This window comes from Neohortaea acidophila (assembly GCF_010093505.1).
Source record: "Neohortaea acidophila strain CBS 113389 unplaced genomic scaffold BDY17scaffold_8, whole genome shotgun sequence".
In the NCBI taxonomy this organism is placed as follows: domain Eukaryota; kingdom Fungi; phylum Ascomycota; class Dothideomycetes; order Mycosphaerellales; family Teratosphaeriaceae; genus Neohortaea; species Neohortaea acidophila.
Window position 1 is genome coordinate 488857 of NW_022985517.1, and position 15923 is coordinate 504779.

Here is a 15923-nt window from a genome sequence, read left to right on the forward strand (position 1 = left end):
CGACTCGGACCCGCGCGAGCGAGCGGGACGTGCTCGTTCCTACTCTTGCCATCCTCTCGAACCTCTTCAGTGTCGCGTGTAATAGTGCCGCAACCATGCTTTCCTTCATCGCTCCCGTGCTGCTTGCAGCCAGCGCTCTTGTCTCTGCGCAGAACTACTCTGGCCCTGGCGACTACGGCCAGTCGCCCTACCCGGCCTTCTCGGGCTCGCAGTTCACAAAGTACAATCTGTCGGCCGATGGCATTCGAGCGTCGTTCATCCCGTACGGTGCTCGTCTCACCAATCTCTACGTAAAGGACAAGAATGGCGCCTGGCAAGACATTGTCGTGGGGTACGACACTGGTATTCAGTATCTCCATGATTCGGAGACGAATCACACGTATTTCGGCGCTGTTGTCGGCCGCTATGCGAACAGGTGAGACAATGTGAGTTTCCGCAAGGACAGGCGGCGCTGATGTCCCAAATAGAATCAAGAACGGCACCTTCACCATCAACGGCCAGACGTCTCACATCCCCACGAACGAGCATGGCGGCGAGGATACTCTTCACGGCGGTTTCATCGGCTACGACCAGCGCAACTGGACCATTGTCTCCCTCACGGGCAACAGCATTACCTTCTCCTTCTACGACGCGGCGTACCAGGGCTTCCCGGGCGACGTCATGAACCTCGCAACCTACACGCTCACCGACGACGCCTCCTTCATCAGCAGACTGGTCTCCTTCGCCGTCAACGAGCCCACGCCCATCATGCTGGCCAACCACATCTACTGGAACCTCGGCGCCTTTGTCAACGAGGACACGCAGTACATCCTCAACGACACGCTCTACATGCCGTACGCCGACCGCTACATCGACATTGACGGCATCGAAGTGCCCACCGGCGGCATCTCCGTCGCCAACGGCACCGCCCTCGACTTTACGACGCCCGGCATCGCCGTCGGCAAGAACATCGCCAACACCGTCAACGGCTGCGGCACCGGCTGCACTGGCATTGATAATGCATTCATCCTCGACCGCCCGCGCTACAGCGCGCTCGAAGACCCGGGCGTGGAGGTGCTGCAGATGTGGAGCCCGACGACCGGTATCCAGCTGAGCCTCGAGACGAACCAGCAGGGTCTGCAGATCTACACGTGCAACGGGCAGAACGGCACGATCCCGTTGAAGAGCGACCAGCAGCACCTCGGCAACCAGACGGCGTACGTGCAGAAGTACGGATGCCTCGTCATCGAGACCCAAGACGTAAGTTTTCCGTGCTCCAGAGGGGTTCATGTGACGACCAGGACTGACAGTGACAATAGTGGATCGATGGTATCAACCAGCCAGAATGGGGCCGCCAGCAGTGGCAGATCTACACCCCGACTACTGAGCCCGCCATCAACTACCAGAAGTACACCTTCTCGATCTCGGATGGCCCGAGCGGTTACACTGGCGGTTCGTCTGGCCCATCCAACTCGACCTGGAGAAAGTAGGCTGCGCGGGCACGGAACGCTCCGTCGCTTTCGCGCGCATTAAATAGTAATCATTCGTTAAGATAGCCAACAAATAAGAAGTCAATATTCGAGTCTTCACGATGTATGAAGCCAAAAAGAGCAATGAAAGCCGACTAGAAAGGACGTTACATCACGTGATCCTGCATGACATAAGCAGAAATCTCGGTCTCCGGTGACATCGTGCTCCGACTTCACCGACCACCGATGTATGACCAACAATCTCACAGCCTTGCGACCAAGACGCCATGAGTGGACAACGCGACGTCCTCGACCCGCGCCTCGGCGGCGCCACGAACGCGACAGGCACGACTCAACGGCACACTGATGTCCCTCCACGCGCACCGCCACCATCTACGTATTCTGGGCTGAAGAGCGACGCTGCAGCATCGTACCAGCCGTCACAGCCTTACTATCATTACCCATCCCCGCAAACACACACCCCTCAGCAATTAGGAGTGCACAGCGGATCGCACAGCACGCAAGAGAGCCCCGCAACCTCCTACGCCGCAAGAGATGAGAATGCAGCGAGTCCCGATATCGCAGGAGCAGGCGATGACGACGACGGAGATAACGCGGAGGATGCAAAGAGACCGCGCGCCTGCGAGGCGTGCCGGGGGTTGAAGGTGCGGTGTGATCAGGACCCTGCACGCCCGGATATCCCGTGTAAGAGGTGTGCGAAGGCGGGGAGGCAGTGTATTGTTACGCAGCCTACGCGCAGGAGGCAGAAGAAGGCGGATAGTCGGGTGGCGGAGCTGGAGAGGAAGCTTGATGCGCTTACTGCTGCATTGCAACAGCAGCACCAGACTGGGCCGGGGCAGCATCACAGAGCTGACGAGGGAAGTGCTGTGTTGCAGCCTTTGCATCCTACAGCGTGAGTGACCACCTTCGAAGCCTGCTGACATCATCGATGTGTACTGACGGACTTGCCTTTACAGAGCCTACGACCCCATGTCTGCATCGTCTGATGGTGCATTGCCACCAGGTAAGCGGAGACGAACGGACGATACAATCAACTCTGGTCGACCTTTGGACACGGCAGACAATGCAGGCCGGCGTTTTGAAAACGACGCTCCTATACAGCAGTACTACCCGGCTTCATCACCACAAGAATTCACCGCGCGTATCAACGCACTCGTGAAACCCGAACTCGCCGCAAAGCTGTTCACGCGATATACGACCAAACTCGCTCGTCACCTCCCAGCCGTCATCTTCCCACCGCATACCACTCACGAGATGCTTTTCAAGGACAAACCCATCCTCTTCGTTTGCATCCTGTCCGCCGCCTCGTATGGCCAAGTGGAGCCTGAGCTCTCCCGGTCCATCGCCAAAGAGGCCGTTGGAGCGATCGCAGACTGTGTCGTGCGCCACGGCGCGAAGTCGCTGGAGCTTATCCAAGCCATGCAGGTCCTCGCAATGTGGTACAAACCGCCCGAGCGGGCGGACCAGTCGAATTTCTATCAACTGATCCATATGGCGGCCGTCATGGCGCTTGATATTGGGCTGGGCAAGCGCTTCAACCCAGCCAAGGCGAGGCGAGGGTTTGGTGGGCCCAATGCCAATTACGCTCCTGGTCCGCATCACATACTTCCGCAGGACTCGGATACTCTAGAAGCTCGGCGGGCGTGGCTGGGTTGCTACTTTACATGCGCGAGGTACGAGATTGAGCGACGTTCTCTCCGGCGTACATGGCTAACGTGATAGCAGTGCATCGATGGTCTTGCGGCGTCCGAACCTGGTTCGCTGGACAAACTATATGAAGGAGTGCATCGAGGTGCTGGAATCTCGTCCAGACGCCGCTGACACGGACAAGCTGTTCTGCCAATTTATCAAGATTCAGAACATCTGTGAGGACATCGGGCATCAGTTCGTCATGGACGATAACACCGCCAACCACATCAGTCTCACCGATCCCAAAGTGACGTACACGTTGAAGATCCTCGAGAACAAGCTCACGGCGTGGAAAGAGCAGCTGCCGGCAGAATGTCAAACGCCCGGCTTGAAGATGTACGAGCACGTCACCTCGCTTTACCTGCACGAAATCGCTCTACACCTCAACCACAACGTCGAGGACTTCCGCCTACCTTTCACCGAGGAGTCATTGAAGTCGGTCAACAGCTCATCCGACACCCTCACCCCAAGCCAAATGTCCGCCCTAGAGGCCTGCCTGAAAAGCGCGCACGGCATCCTCGACACAATGCTGTCGATCGAAGTGGTCACCATCAAAGAAATGCCGACGCTCATCTACTTCATCCGCTGCACGTACGCCATCGTCATCCTAATCAAAATGCACGTTGCAGTGTGCACGCCCAACAGCGAGCTGGGCAAGATGATGGCGCCCGCGGATCTCAAAGTCGACTTCTACATCGATAGCTTGCTGGCGCTTTTCGACTTCATGGCCACGGACGAGCTGTTCCGCCCGCACTCCAAGGTGCTGCGCATTTTGAACCTCTTGCGAGGTTGGTTTGGCAAGCACAAGGCGAACGTTGCGGCGCAGCAGCGGGGCGAGCAGCCGCAGCAGCACCAGCAGCAGACGCCCGCCGAAGACCATCAGCCACAGACCCCACTGCATCTGCTGAGCGAAGTGGCTATCGGCGAGCAACAGCAGCAACAGCAGCAGCCGGCACAAGCCAACGGCGGCGCAGCGGGATCCAAACTCGACCAGCAATCGCAAGACTGGACCTTCACCTCTCCTTACGTCTTCGACACGAACCCCAAGGGCCGCGGCAACAACTCTACCGACGTTCTGTTCCCCGTCAATCAACAACAGCAGCAGCAGCAAGTCTACCCAACCGATTCCTCGTATCCCATGGTGCCTTCCGGCGACGCACAGGGCGCGATGGACCTCTCGAATCTGGATTACGGGTGGGGCACGAACTTTGAGCAGGCGATGGATATGGCGTTGGGGGGCATGGATGGATTGCAAGCGGGCGGGTTGGACGAGTGGTTTTTGGGCGACTCAATGGCGCCTTTCACGTTTACTGGCGATAACATGGTTGTTGGGGGAAATGGGCAGTGGCAGGCTGAGGGATCGTGAGAGTTTATTAATGCTGAGATGACGATGTGAGATGATAAACGCCTGATAGAATCAATACTGGACAATCGTAAGAGGGCGGGAGTGTTTCATGCTCTTCGAATAACTGCTTGTATGACTACAGCTGGCTGGTGGCATCAGCACCCCTCCCTCCCCACACTCCCTCACCAACACCTCCCAAAAACCACACCGCCATTCCTCTACCTCTCCAGCACAATGCTCTCCCTGACCCACCTCCTCCTCCTCACAACCTACCTGCTCTCCGCCGCCCTCTCCACATCCACCACCCACCTGCACCTCACCGCCCTCATCTCGCACCCCGAAACCGGGCACCCGCAATTCGAATGCTGGCGTCTCGATCAACCCTTCACAACGTACCCAACCGTCGGGAAAGCAATCCAAGGTCTCGCGGACGTGTCTAATCTCTCTTATGTCGTTTTGCCGCCGAGGTCGAGTGAGGGGGTGCATAATGCGCCGCATCCAATGTACATCATCCCGTATCGTTTTCCCTCTGCCGCGTCTCCAGTCCTTTGAGGAGGAGTGAATGAATGTGACCCGAGCTGATTAGCATCATGGCGGAATAGGTTCTTCGTCCTACTCTCCGGCCTCGCGCACGTAACTCTGCCTCCGAATGCAGACTACGACTACGCCGACAACGACACCACTGCCAACGAACTCTGGATCATGGAAGGCGTCAACGGCCTTATGATTGCCGCCGATACTTGGGGGCCGGGGCATGTTACTGATTACCCTTCGGACAAGGAGACTGTGGCGCTGCAGATTCCGCTTTGGGAGGGGCGGATGCCGGGGCATGAGGTTGTGGCGAGGGGGGTTTGTGGAGTTGAGGAGAGGGAAGGTGGGTTTTGGGATGGAGATGGGAGTAGGGTTGTGGTGCAGGGTGGGAGTTAGTGAGGAGGGTCGATGGAAGGGAACGAGGGAGCTGTGTGTCTATGCGTTGCTGCGATGATGAGCCATATCATACGGCGTCGCCGACTGGCCCTTTCCGTCCACGCACACAAAACTCCTGACGTCAAACGCCATCATGAACAGCAATCGTACAACTTTTCTTTATGTGCCTGAGTATATCGACAAGGCAACCCACCAAAGCCGCGCCAGCAACCCGCTCACGCAATTCCATCTAGTCCAACTTGAAGATCAGACCCTCGCCGCCGCCATCGCACCCACGTCGCAAAGAACAACCGTCCAAAGTCCATCGCAATATTCATTCATCCCACCTCCTCCAGGACATCAGCCATTGATGGGGCTCCGTGGAGGTTGAGGCCTAGGCTGCGGCTTCGGACGAGGAGGGTTGCGTGGTGGTGGCTGGGCCGGCCGCGGTGGCGGTGCATTGCCGCTACACTGGACAAACGAGCGGCGACCATTGCCTGGGCTTTGCGGAGGCAGCGGTCGGGGACGTGGTTGTGGGCGGGGCGGATTGTTGCCGCCGCCGCCGCCCTCGACGAAGTTGGGAGATGCGTTGAGCTTTGTGGGATGAATGGGACGATCGCAAGTCCAGGGTGAGCCGCATGTGTCGAGGATGGGAGATGCTTGCCAGGCTCCTCCGCCAGCAGCTAGGTATTCTTTGGTAGAAAGAGAGAAACACATGACGATTTTCAAGAGGGGTGAGATCAGGGATTGTAAGAATGGAAGCGCCGCTTGCTGAAGACAATGCAGTGGAACGTGACACTCACTTGCCAGAGCACAAAAGACCTTATATACGCCGTTCGGACGGCCTCGCTCGAACAACGAGCATCCGAGGGAGCCTCGTGGGGCGTTCTCCCGTGTGGTCATGCTGGCGAGCAGGGCTCAATCACACGACGATTTGCTCGCACAGCTTCCTGTTCGCTCGCCCTAGGCGTCGTCGTCGTCACAAATGGCAGGGCGCGTGGTCGACAGTGAACTATCTTTCCATCATATGATCTATTGTGAGAGGAGCACGCCGGGAGAAGTAGGGCGCATAGACCTCGTGAGGACCACACTTCGGCACAATGGAAGAGCCGCATCGTAGGGCTGCAGAGGGCAGCGGCACATAAGGCTGCTAGTTGACGAAGACCCGCGCCACGAAGGGCATGTCCTCGCGGGATGATGACGGCGAACTGCCCTGCACTCGTGCCCAATGATGTGATTTCGGCAGAGGGTGGCACGGCGTCGGCTGCGGAGAGACGAAAACGCAGGTAGCACATGGAGGTGCGAACTACTATTCAGAAAGTTAACGTACGTCAGACCCGTAGGGATTCCGAGAATACAAAGGCGACAATTGAGGCCGGCATAAGGCATCTTCGACCTGCTCTGCCGGTCAAGTGACTCAACGTGCGGGCGGTGCAGAGGCCAGGAGTGTTCGCAGTTGACACGGCACGGTCCAGACACGCTTCTTACGCCGTCGACACAAGGCGTCTTGCTGCGTCGTATTTGTGGCATGTGGCAAATGACCAGGCAAGGCGTGGAGTGGAAAAAGGCAGAGTGTCGATGGCATCGTAGAGGGAAGGATGCAACGGCTTTCGGGTGCGATGCGAAGCGTCAGCGCGGAATGCAGCCTCGTCGATGGCGTGACACATTCTCGATGACCACATTTTTATCGGACGAGGCTCAGCGTTCGCGGGATTTGGAGCGTTGATTCTCGCGAGAGGCGGCCATTTGAGCGGGCGCGGCGGCTTTCACTTCAGCACTCGCCAAAACCTTGGTTGTTGACTTTGGCGAGATGCGCCGCATGGACGCCGTCGAGCTTCCTGCAGACCCCCGCTAGCGTCCGCTTCAGCTGACCAATGAGACCGCAGTATCCGTATCCTGCTACACATCGCCTTAGCGAGGCACAGTAAAGTACACATGGTCTGGACGTGCAGCAGGGAGATGAAAGATTGCGTAAGACGATATAGTTTGATGTTTGTTGATTGATTGAGTGATGGAAGCAACTGCAAATGCATAATCTATGGGTGATGAAATTTCCCCAAAATTACCCCAGACGTCCAAAAAGGGCCCTCGATTTTTGCCCTGTGAATTAGAACCAATGCCCAGAAACTCCGCCCAAAATGCACCTTGCCCACCCCATGATTGACAGGTCTACATAGCAAGCACCGCCATGCCGCCCGCAAGCAGCAATCCCGCGACGTTGACAGCCACACCGCCCGCCGCTTGTCCGGTGCCGGTGGAAGTGGCGACGGCGGCGGTGGTGAGGGCAGGTTGAGTGTTGGTGCTGACGGCCGCGGCAGTGGAAGAGTGGTGCGGGTGGGTGATGGGCGTGGTGGGCTTGGTCAGGTGGCCGGTCGAGCCGCCGGAGGTGGGGTGGTGGTGCGTGCCGTTCGACGACATCCAGCCCGTCGACGCGGTGCCCCACGACAGGCCGCTGGAGCCGCGGGAGTAGGGCGGCGGGTTGACGGAGCCGGTCGAGATGGCGGCGGCGGAGGAGCCGGCGCTGCTGGTGCCGTAGCTGGGGTTCGTTGGGGTGGCGGAGGACTGGGCGCCGACGGCGTTGCCGCTGCTGGTGCCGCCGTAGCTTGGGTTCGATGGTGCCGCCGAACCGGCTGCTGCTGTTGACCCGGCCGCACAGGCGGTGGAGGCGAAGTAGGCGAGGCCTGCGGTGAAGATGGCGAAGGTGCGCATGTTGGAGGTTGTCGAGGGGTGTTTGATGAAGGGGCTGGTTGGTTGAAAGTGATTGTTGTTGTTGGTTTGAAGCGAGTGACTCGAAGATGCAGAGGCTAGAGAGCAAAGAGGAAGCACACCAATGAGTGACGGGTGAAAGGGACGTGTGTGATGGAGGAGAAGAAGAAGAGGAAGAAGGAGAGTGAGAGAAGGCAAGGAGAGCAGACTAAGGTAGAGTAAGGGAAAGCGAAGGCCAGTGCATACAAGACCTACCTGTGCCTAACCGAGCAGTTGGTGGACCAGCGACGGGCCAGCGTTGGGTGCATGAAGAGGACCGTTCGCGCGGTCGGGGAGTGTTTGAGGTGAGGTGCAGTGCAAGAGTGGTTCGCGCCCCTGACGACGGCGTGACCCGTCCCAATCTCGCATGCGCCCAGCGTCCACTTTTTCCGCGCGGCCACCACTTCACCCGCCGCCCATTCGTCACTGTCATCACGCCGCTCGTGGTTGGCCGTGTCTTGCGTGCTCATCAAACGTCCTGTAATTATAGGCATTGGTTTCACGCTCCCCGCCCGCGGAATTGCCTAATAATCACAGAGATACCCACTGCGGGTGCAAGCGATGATCAAACAAGGTGGCAAGCCGAGAAGCCCCCTCCCCGCCACACCTGTCAAATCCTCCCACCACGCCGTCTTCTATTAATGCAACCAGTGTCCTTGGCAGAAACACTGTGGTCCTCTCCTGGCCGGAGGAGAGCGCTGTGTAACCACTCTAGTGACGAGAGACGGACGCATGATGGCGTGTGAGGCCACTACCCGGTACCCCCTCCCTCCACGAATCCGAGCCACATGCATCATGTTTCATCACTACCTACACGCTGTAAACTAAGGTAAGCCCTTTCACCAACGTCTATTCCTTCTCGTCTACTCTTTCCTACTCTTCTATGAGAACCGCAAAATGTAGCTCTGCCCAGCAGCGCATCCAGTGTCTCATCTTTCATCCACATCTACTCATGCACCGCCGCAGCCCCCCGACTCCCAGCCTCACCCTTGGCAACGCGATCCGCCACATGCTTGTCCACCTTGCGCAACGCCCGGTACTTCGGCTCCCACATCTGCTCGCGGATCCACTCTGCCAAGTCCCCGTCGTCCGTCGGGATGTCTGCTTCCTGCGCCATGTCGTCCTTGATCGCCTGTTTAATCACCGCCGCCGCGATTTGCACGCTGATTTCCCGCACGTCCGTCACGTCGGGCAGCAGTGCGGCATCGGGGTCTTTGAGAGCGGGCGCTTGGGCGGAGAGCGCTTTCACTGCCGCTACCAGCATTTCCGACGTGATGCGTTTGGTTCTGCTTAGCACGGCCCCGAGCCCGATGCCGGGGAACATGGTGCTGTTGGAGTGTCAGTCGTCACTCAAACGCAGAAGGGACAACGCGTTGGCTCACCTGTTGTTACACTCTGCAATCTCTCGCTTCCCGCCGTCCTTCGTTGTCACCGGCGGGAACGGACTGCCCGTCGCTGTCAGAACCTTTCCATCCGTCCACTCATGGAGATCCTTCGGATCGGCCTCGTGAAGCCTTGTAGGATTGGACAACGGGAAGATGATCGGCCGGTCGACATGCTTGGCCATTTCTTGCACCACCTCCTTCGTAAACGTCCGCGGCTTCGTACTAGTCCCGATGAGCACATGCGGCTTCACTTTCCCGATAATCTCTTTCAATGACTTGGCATCGCTGTCCTTCCACTCGTCGTCCGGTCGAGCAAACGGATGTTGCGCAGGCGTGAGGTCGTCCTTCTGACTCTGCAGCAGCACGCCCTGCTTGTCGACACACCAGATCTGCTGCGCCGCGTCCTCCTTCGACTTCTCGCTCTCCACCGCAATCGCATCTCGAATCTGATCCGCAATGCCCGTCCCCGCCGTGCCCGCCCCAAACATCACAATCCGCAAGTCCTTCAGCTTCAGCTTCGCCACGTGCAGCGCAGCATACAACGCCGCCAGCGTCACCGCCCCCGTCCCCTGCACATCATCGTTGAAGCACGCAATCTGCGGCGCATACTTGTCCAGGATGCGGCGCGCATTGTGCAGCCCAAAATCCTCAAAGTGAATATACGCCCGCGGATACTTCTTCCGACAAGCATGCACAAACCGATCGATGAACGCATCGTACTCCTCCCCCCTCACGCGCGGCCTGCGCAGTCCCAAGTACAAATCGTCGTTCAGCAAATGCTCATTGTCCGTCCCCACATCCAAGCCCACCGGCAGCACGCGGTTCGGATGGATCCCCGCGCAAAGTGTGTAGATGACCAGCTTCGCAATGGAAATCAGAATCGCGCCGACGCCCTGATCTCCAATCCCCAAAATCTGCTCCCCATCACTGCAAGCAATGATATCCACATCCTCCGCGGGGCCCCACCTCTCCAACGCAGCCTCAATCCCCTCCGCCTCCTCAATATTCAAATAACACCCCTCGGGCTGCCGGAACAAGCGACTATAATCCGCAATCGCATCCGCCTCCGTAGGCGTGTAAATAATCGGGAAGAGTTCCTTCAAATGCTCCTGGATGAGGCGGTAGTACAGCACCTCATTCTGCGCCTTCATGCTCGTCATGAACGCATTCTTGCCTATCGGCGTGCGGTGCGTGCTCAGCTGCTCGTACGCGCGCTGCAGCTGCTGCTCCAGCGTGTCGACTTGTTTCGGCAGCGAGGCGGCCAGGGCGAACGTTGCGCGCTCCTCGGCGCTGAAGGCTGTGCCTTTGTTTAGGTAGGGGTTGCGGAGCAGGGCGGCGCCGGTGAGGGCGCAGTCTTGCGGGCCCGAGGTTGAGAGCGGCAGGTGGCTGTATTTGGTTGGTTTGGCCATTGTGTGCTGTTGCTGCTTGCGTGCTAGTGATACTAGTCCTCCTGGGGGTTTAAGTCTGCTGAGGCGGAGGAGCGACATTGTTGGCGTGCGGTCGTCGTCATCTTGAGCGTTGACGTTGGGTGGATGTGGACCCCACTTGCATCACTCTGCTGTTTCGGCGTTTCTGAAGAGGGCATGAACCGAGACGCATCCTATATTCGAGAATATTATCCAATGATTCGAGATCAATTCGACCACGTTCTAAAGTAGTACATTCTATCCATAGCGCAATATTTCTAGACGAACATGAATCTATCTATCCAGTCCAGCCTAACCCTCCGCATCCCCCTCCAGCTCCTCCTCCACGCCCGTCTTCTCCAACATCTCCGCCGCCGTCCCCTGCCTCAATATCCTCCCCTTGCCAAGCACAATACAATAATCCGCATGCATGACCGCCTCTAGTCGATGCGCAATCGTAATGACAGTACTCTCCTTCATCTCCTCATACATGACCTGCTGAATCTGCGCCGCCGTCTCCCGATCAATGGAAGCCGTCGCCTCGTCGAGAATGATAATCGCACTGCGGCGCAGCACGGCCCGCGCAAGCCCGACGAGCTGCCGCTGCCCTTGACTCAGATTCCGCCCGCCTGCTTCGACTTTCGTGTCGAGCGTCCAGTCTTGGCGCGCGCAGACTCGCTCCAGGACGAGTTCGCACTCGGCGTCGCTGTGCTGCTGCACGGGGTCGAGGTTCTCGCGCATCGTGCCGGGGAAGAGGATGGGGTCTTGCGCTACGAAGGTGATTCGCGTGCGCAAGAGTTGCCTGTCTACTTCTGCCAGGTCGACGTTGTCGAGGGAAATCTTGCCTGCTTCCGGGACGATGGTGGCGAGCATGGAGAGTGCGAGCGTGCTCTTTCCCGACCCCGTGCGGCCAATGACGGCCGTCTTGGAGCCTCCTTTGACCGTGAAGGAGATGCCTTTGAGAGCCGGGTCGAGGTGCGGTGCGTATCTGATCGTCACATCATCGAAGTGCAGGTCGCCCGAGAACGAGGGCCACCATGCCGGCGGACTGATGGAGCCCTTCGGCTCTTGCTCGAGATGCTTCAGCTCCACCACTCGCTCCACAGAGACAAACTCCATTTGCAGCTGACCGTACTGTATACACAGCGAGTGCGTAGTCCCGACCAATTTGCTAGCGGCGTAGAGCACAAAGGCCGTCAATCCCGCCGACAGGTTCGTAGCGAGCGCTATCATAGTCACGACAAACGTTGCTGTCGCAGCCAAGACCTCGTAGCGATACATCATCCAGGCTTGCAAACTCCAGTAGAAATGGTCCATTTTCTGGAAAGTGTCGACCACGCGGACCACGCGGTCCTGGAATTGCTGTTGAACACGGAACGCCCGGACGGTGGTCAGACCTTGGAGCAGCGCGCCGAAGTTCGACATCAATGGCGTGAGCGACACCATTTCAAGCCGCCGAAGGCTCTGTGAGGTGGGGATGAAGCGCAGAAAGATCATGACAAAGGCGAGTGTCAAGAGCGCGGTGAAGGCGAGGAAGCTAGGCGTGACAGCACCGACGGTGATCAATGCTGTGATCCAAGAAATTCCCAGCCAGACGACAGTGTGTAGCTGCATACTGATGTTGCCATCAATCACCCCGATATCAGAGGTCATGCGGTTCATCAGACGACCGACCGGCGTGACGTCGTAGAAGCGGAAAGTGGCGCCGGCCACGCGCTCCATGATGGCTGCAAACATCTCCTTGGCCGTGGTGTACATGATCACGACAATGGTGACGCGGAACAGGAGGTATGACAGACATTCAAAGAGGGCGAGAGTGAGAAACACCAGCAACCAGGGGTTGGTATCGACATCCGGAGGCGGGAGAAAGCCTAGAAAGTCCGGCTTAGCGTTCGTAGGAACTGGACCGTCATGTTGGGCATAGAGAACGATGCTGGACTGCTCGCCGTAGGCCTCGCCCCAGCTCTTAAGAAACCAGGCTTGAGCGATATTCGACAGGCGGTAGAATGCGAGGACGAAAATCAGCACACACCACCAACGCCGCTTTCCAGCTTTGACGAATTCCCAGTAGACGGAAGCCTTCACGCCACCCTGTGCTCTGTACTCGTCTTCCATGAATTTGTCCGGGACGACCGTTGCTGGCTGTTCGGCAGGCTGGATCTCACTTAGAGTCTCGTCTGCGGGCTGGCTGGGATGGTCGCGTTTCGCTGGGTGATACACGAAGGTGGTTCGATCGATGACTTCGGCCACGCCTTCCTCGATCTCAATGACTTGAGTCGCATGTTGCAGGACCAAATCTGTTCTGTGCGTCACCAATACCACCGTCTTCCCTTTGAGCATGTCCCCCGCGAAGCACTTCTGCACTATCGACTCTGCAGTTTGCTGGTCGAGTGCTGACAAAGGGTCGTCGAGGAGCAAGATGTTCGCGCTGCTGTACAACGCTCTTGCCAACGCCATCCGAGCACGCTGGCCACCGGAAAGTCCAATACCATTCTCGCCAACAAGTGACAGATCTCCAGCTTTGAACTCTGCAATATCGGGCACCAGAGCGCAGGCGTCGAGGACTGTGCGGTACCGTTGCTCTTCATAAGGCGCGGAGAAGAGGATGTTCTCTCGCACGCTCATACTTTGAAGCCATGGCGCCTGTGCACAATATCCAATCGGCTCGTTGGGTCGCATAAGTTGCCCTTCCAGCATGTCTAGTTCACCGAGTATGCTTTGCAAAAGGGCGGTCTTGCCGGAGGCCACCTCCCCAAAGACCACAGTTAGGCCAGCCGGAAACTCCAGGTCCAAATTCTTGAGCACTGGTTCTGTTTTCCCAGGCCACGCGAACGATGCCCTTTCCAGCGCCACGCTCTCGCCTAGTAGGGCTTCTGTATTCATCTCCGGCTTATCAGGCTCAGCCATGTAGTCCTCAATACGACCTACGGCGACGTACGCATTGACGATGGTGTTGAGCAAGTCGGGCAGATCTCGTAGGGCTGCGATCATCATGTTGGACAGTTGCATTGCCGGGAAAGCCACGTCCACAGTAAGGGGCTTGCGGGCAATAATCGTGTAAGCGAAGAATGCTATCACAGGAGAGGTCTCCGACGCGAGAGTGTTGATGAAGCCGATGACGGTGACATATAGCCCGAGGACGATGCGTAGATGAAGTTCCTTCTGCCGAGCAGCCGTAATTTTCGTTAGCCATGCGTGCTGCCAACCGTACCAGCGCAAATGTCGGATGGCTTCGACGAACTGTGAGACGACCTGTAGCCGATTGTCGCGAGCAGCTCGCATGCGCCTTTCGTAGTGGACTCTGAACCTCACAAGGATGGCAATAATGGCCTGAGCGATGACTACTGCCACCACAGCAAGCAGCGACGACCACCCGAGTAAGCGAACGACAAGGGCAATCGACAACACGACGCTCAAGGGCTTGTTGACGAGCTCCTGGATCTCCCAGAATCTTTGAGCGATTTCGTACACGTCGTTTCGCATGAGATTGAGGATCTTCCCCATCGATGCGGTCTCCTTGACTGGGATGGGAGTGGAAGTCTTTCGCTTGAACATGGACACCGACTTGACCCATGTTCGTTTCCACCAAGGCATAGTCTCACCCTTGCGAGAGTCTTCATTGTTCAAATGCCCATTGGCACTCCCGTTGGAGGAAGTCTTCTCACTCTCATCGGGAGCGAAAGCGATTTTTCTGCCGGCAGTCTTCTCGTACAGCATGGTGATCATCTCGCCGCGGGATCGCTCGTAGCACCGTCTGCCATACCACAAGCTGAGGGGACCAGATTGGCAGGCAATGTATCTAAGTACAAGCGAGATTGCCGCGTAAGTGACGGCTGCTCTTTTCGGCGAAAGGGGATCTTGCATCGAGCTCAGCAGAAGTTCGAGGAGCACGATGGGTGAGTACGTGAGGAACATTCGAAGAACTCCAAGCACAATCAGGATGCAAATGTCAATGGCGTTCGCTTTGATCAAACGTCGGATGACGGTGCCTTTGAGTAGCCGGAAGTTATCGTGCAATCTTTGATGCTGGAACTCGTACGCTAAGTGCCACACATCCTCGTCTTCCAGCTGGCGCTTGTAGCCGATGCTGATGAGCGGCGTCATCCAGGAAACCGTCAGAAATTGCCAAAGTGTCAAATTGTCCTCTGGGCTGCGTAAAGAGGAGGTGGGCTCAGACATTGGCATGCTGATGTCCTTAGTCGGGAGATTTGGGTTGCGCAAAGGCATGATTAGGATGACCCCGATGCCGACTATGCTCAGGACCAAGGTGGAGATGCCGTAGTTTTGTTCCTGACCATTTCGATACCAGCCGTCATCCACCAAAAAGGCGACATGGACGACCGCCTGGAGCGACAAAATGGCCAAGACGGAGTAGGGTGCGGTTGTCGGCCTGTAGATGAACAGGAGTGCGGACACGGCAAACCAGGTCGCCAAGGGAGCCAGTCTGCCCAGCTCGAACCATGTCGCGGTTGCAACGAGGGATTGGAGGAGGAAGCCAGCAAGTGACAGGACAATGAGAGCAGGCACAAATGGGCTCCAGCGACGCTTGGGTAGGAATTCGTCCTCCACCGGAAAATAGTAGACCTCTTCCACGAACGGCCTGGTCCATCGTGGTCGCCAGGGTATGAGGAGGGTGAGGGCCTGGAAGAAGATTACCAGCGCTGCGAGTGCCGCTGGCACACACGCCACGATGGGCAGAAAGCAGGTCTCGAATCGCGCCTCTCTATCGTTCCAGACATGGCTGAAGCAGTAAGTCGTGCCATTCCTCAGGCTGGGGGTGGTGTCATGATGGCCAAGGGAGGCATACCCGAACGGGATTTGTTGCATTCTGAAGGGCTCGCCGGCGGGTCCAGGATGCAGTGCACAAACTCCCGATGAGCCGACTCATGTCGTCGATGGACTGGGAGACATACGACTTGAGGAAAGACCGAGATGGAGTTGATTCATGGTTTGGGTGTCTTGCTGCTGCCTGATGTAC

General features: G+C 57.5%; 7 protein-coding genes across 7 annotated transcripts; 3 read left to right on the forward strand and 4 right to left on the reverse strand.

The window, feature by feature from the left end:
* Positions 1 to 95: 95 nt before the first annotated feature.
* Positions 96 to 1469, forward strand: BDY17DRAFT_254043 (aldose 1-epimerase; the record flags this gene model as incomplete). Its single annotated transcript, XM_033731393.1, has 3 exons — positions 96 to 415; positions 468 to 1239; positions 1299 to 1469. The coding sequence occupies 3 exons, from the start codon at positions 96 to 98 to the stop codon at positions 1467 to 1469; spliced, it is 1263 nt and encodes a 420-aa protein (XP_033587772.1).
* Positions 1470 to 1735: 266 nt separating this feature from the next.
* BDY17DRAFT_325912 (uncharacterized protein) lies at positions 1736 to 4524 on the forward strand (the record flags this gene model as incomplete). Its single annotated transcript, XM_033737429.1, has 3 exons — positions 1736 to 2361; positions 2426 to 3142; positions 3195 to 4524. 3 exons carry the CDS (start codon positions 1736 to 1738, stop codon positions 4522 to 4524), a joined length of 2673 nt encoding a protein of 890 aa, XP_033587773.1.
* Positions 4525 to 4737: 213 nt separating this feature from the next.
* On the forward strand, positions 4738 to 5430 carry BDY17DRAFT_325913 (uncharacterized protein; the record flags this gene model as incomplete). Its single annotated transcript, XM_033737430.1, has 2 exons — positions 4738 to 5018; positions 5106 to 5430. 2 exons carry the CDS (start codon positions 4738 to 4740, stop codon positions 5428 to 5430), a joined length of 606 nt encoding a protein of 201 aa, XP_033587774.1.
* Positions 5431 to 6196: 766 nt separating this feature from the next.
* BDY17DRAFT_300878 (uncharacterized protein) lies at positions 6197 to 7180 on the reverse strand. The gene has a single exon (XM_033734139.1). It carries the CDS (start codon positions 6937 to 6939, stop codon positions 6442 to 6444), a length of 498 nt encoding a protein of 165 aa, XP_033587775.1. The 5' UTR covers positions 6940 to 7180; the 3' UTR covers positions 6197 to 6441.
* Positions 7181 to 7393: 213 nt separating this feature from the next.
* Positions 7394 to 8598, reverse strand: BDY17DRAFT_300879 (uncharacterized protein). Its single transcript, XM_033734140.1, has one exon. It carries the CDS (start codon positions 8116 to 8118, stop codon positions 7579 to 7581), a length of 540 nt encoding a protein of 179 aa, XP_033587776.1. The 5' UTR covers positions 8119 to 8598; the 3' UTR covers positions 7394 to 7578.
* A 502-nt stretch (positions 8599 to 9100) lies between these two features.
* On the reverse strand, positions 9101 to 10948 carry BDY17DRAFT_253959 (uncharacterized protein; the record flags this gene model as incomplete). The annotated part of the gene is made up of 2 exons (XM_033731385.1): positions 9101 to 9482; positions 9537 to 10948. The coding sequence occupies 2 exons, from the start codon at positions 10946 to 10948 to the stop codon at positions 9101 to 9103; spliced, it is 1794 nt and encodes a 597-aa protein (XP_033587777.1).
* Positions 10949 to 11159: 211 nt separating this feature from the next.
* BDY17DRAFT_300882 (putative ABC transporter) lies at positions 11160 to 15920 on the reverse strand. Its single transcript, XM_033734141.1, has one exon. It carries the CDS (start codon positions 15770 to 15772, stop codon positions 11258 to 11260), a length of 4515 nt encoding a protein of 1504 aa, XP_033587778.1. The 5' UTR covers positions 15773 to 15920; the 3' UTR covers positions 11160 to 11257.
* Positions 15921 to 15923: the final 3 nt, after the last annotated feature.

Coding starts and splice junctions, on each gene's coding strand:
- BDY17DRAFT_300878 (XM_033734139.1), bottom strand. CDS start 6,939: ATGCCACAAATACGACGCAGCAAGACGCCTTGTGTCGACGGCGTAAGA.
- BDY17DRAFT_300879 (XM_033734140.1), bottom strand. CDS start 8,118: ATGCGCACCTTCGCCATCTTCACCGCAGGCCTCGCCTACTTCGCCTCC.
- BDY17DRAFT_300882 (XM_033734141.1), bottom strand. CDS start 15,772: ATGCAACAAATCCCGTTCGGGTATGCCTCCCTTGGCCATCATGACACC.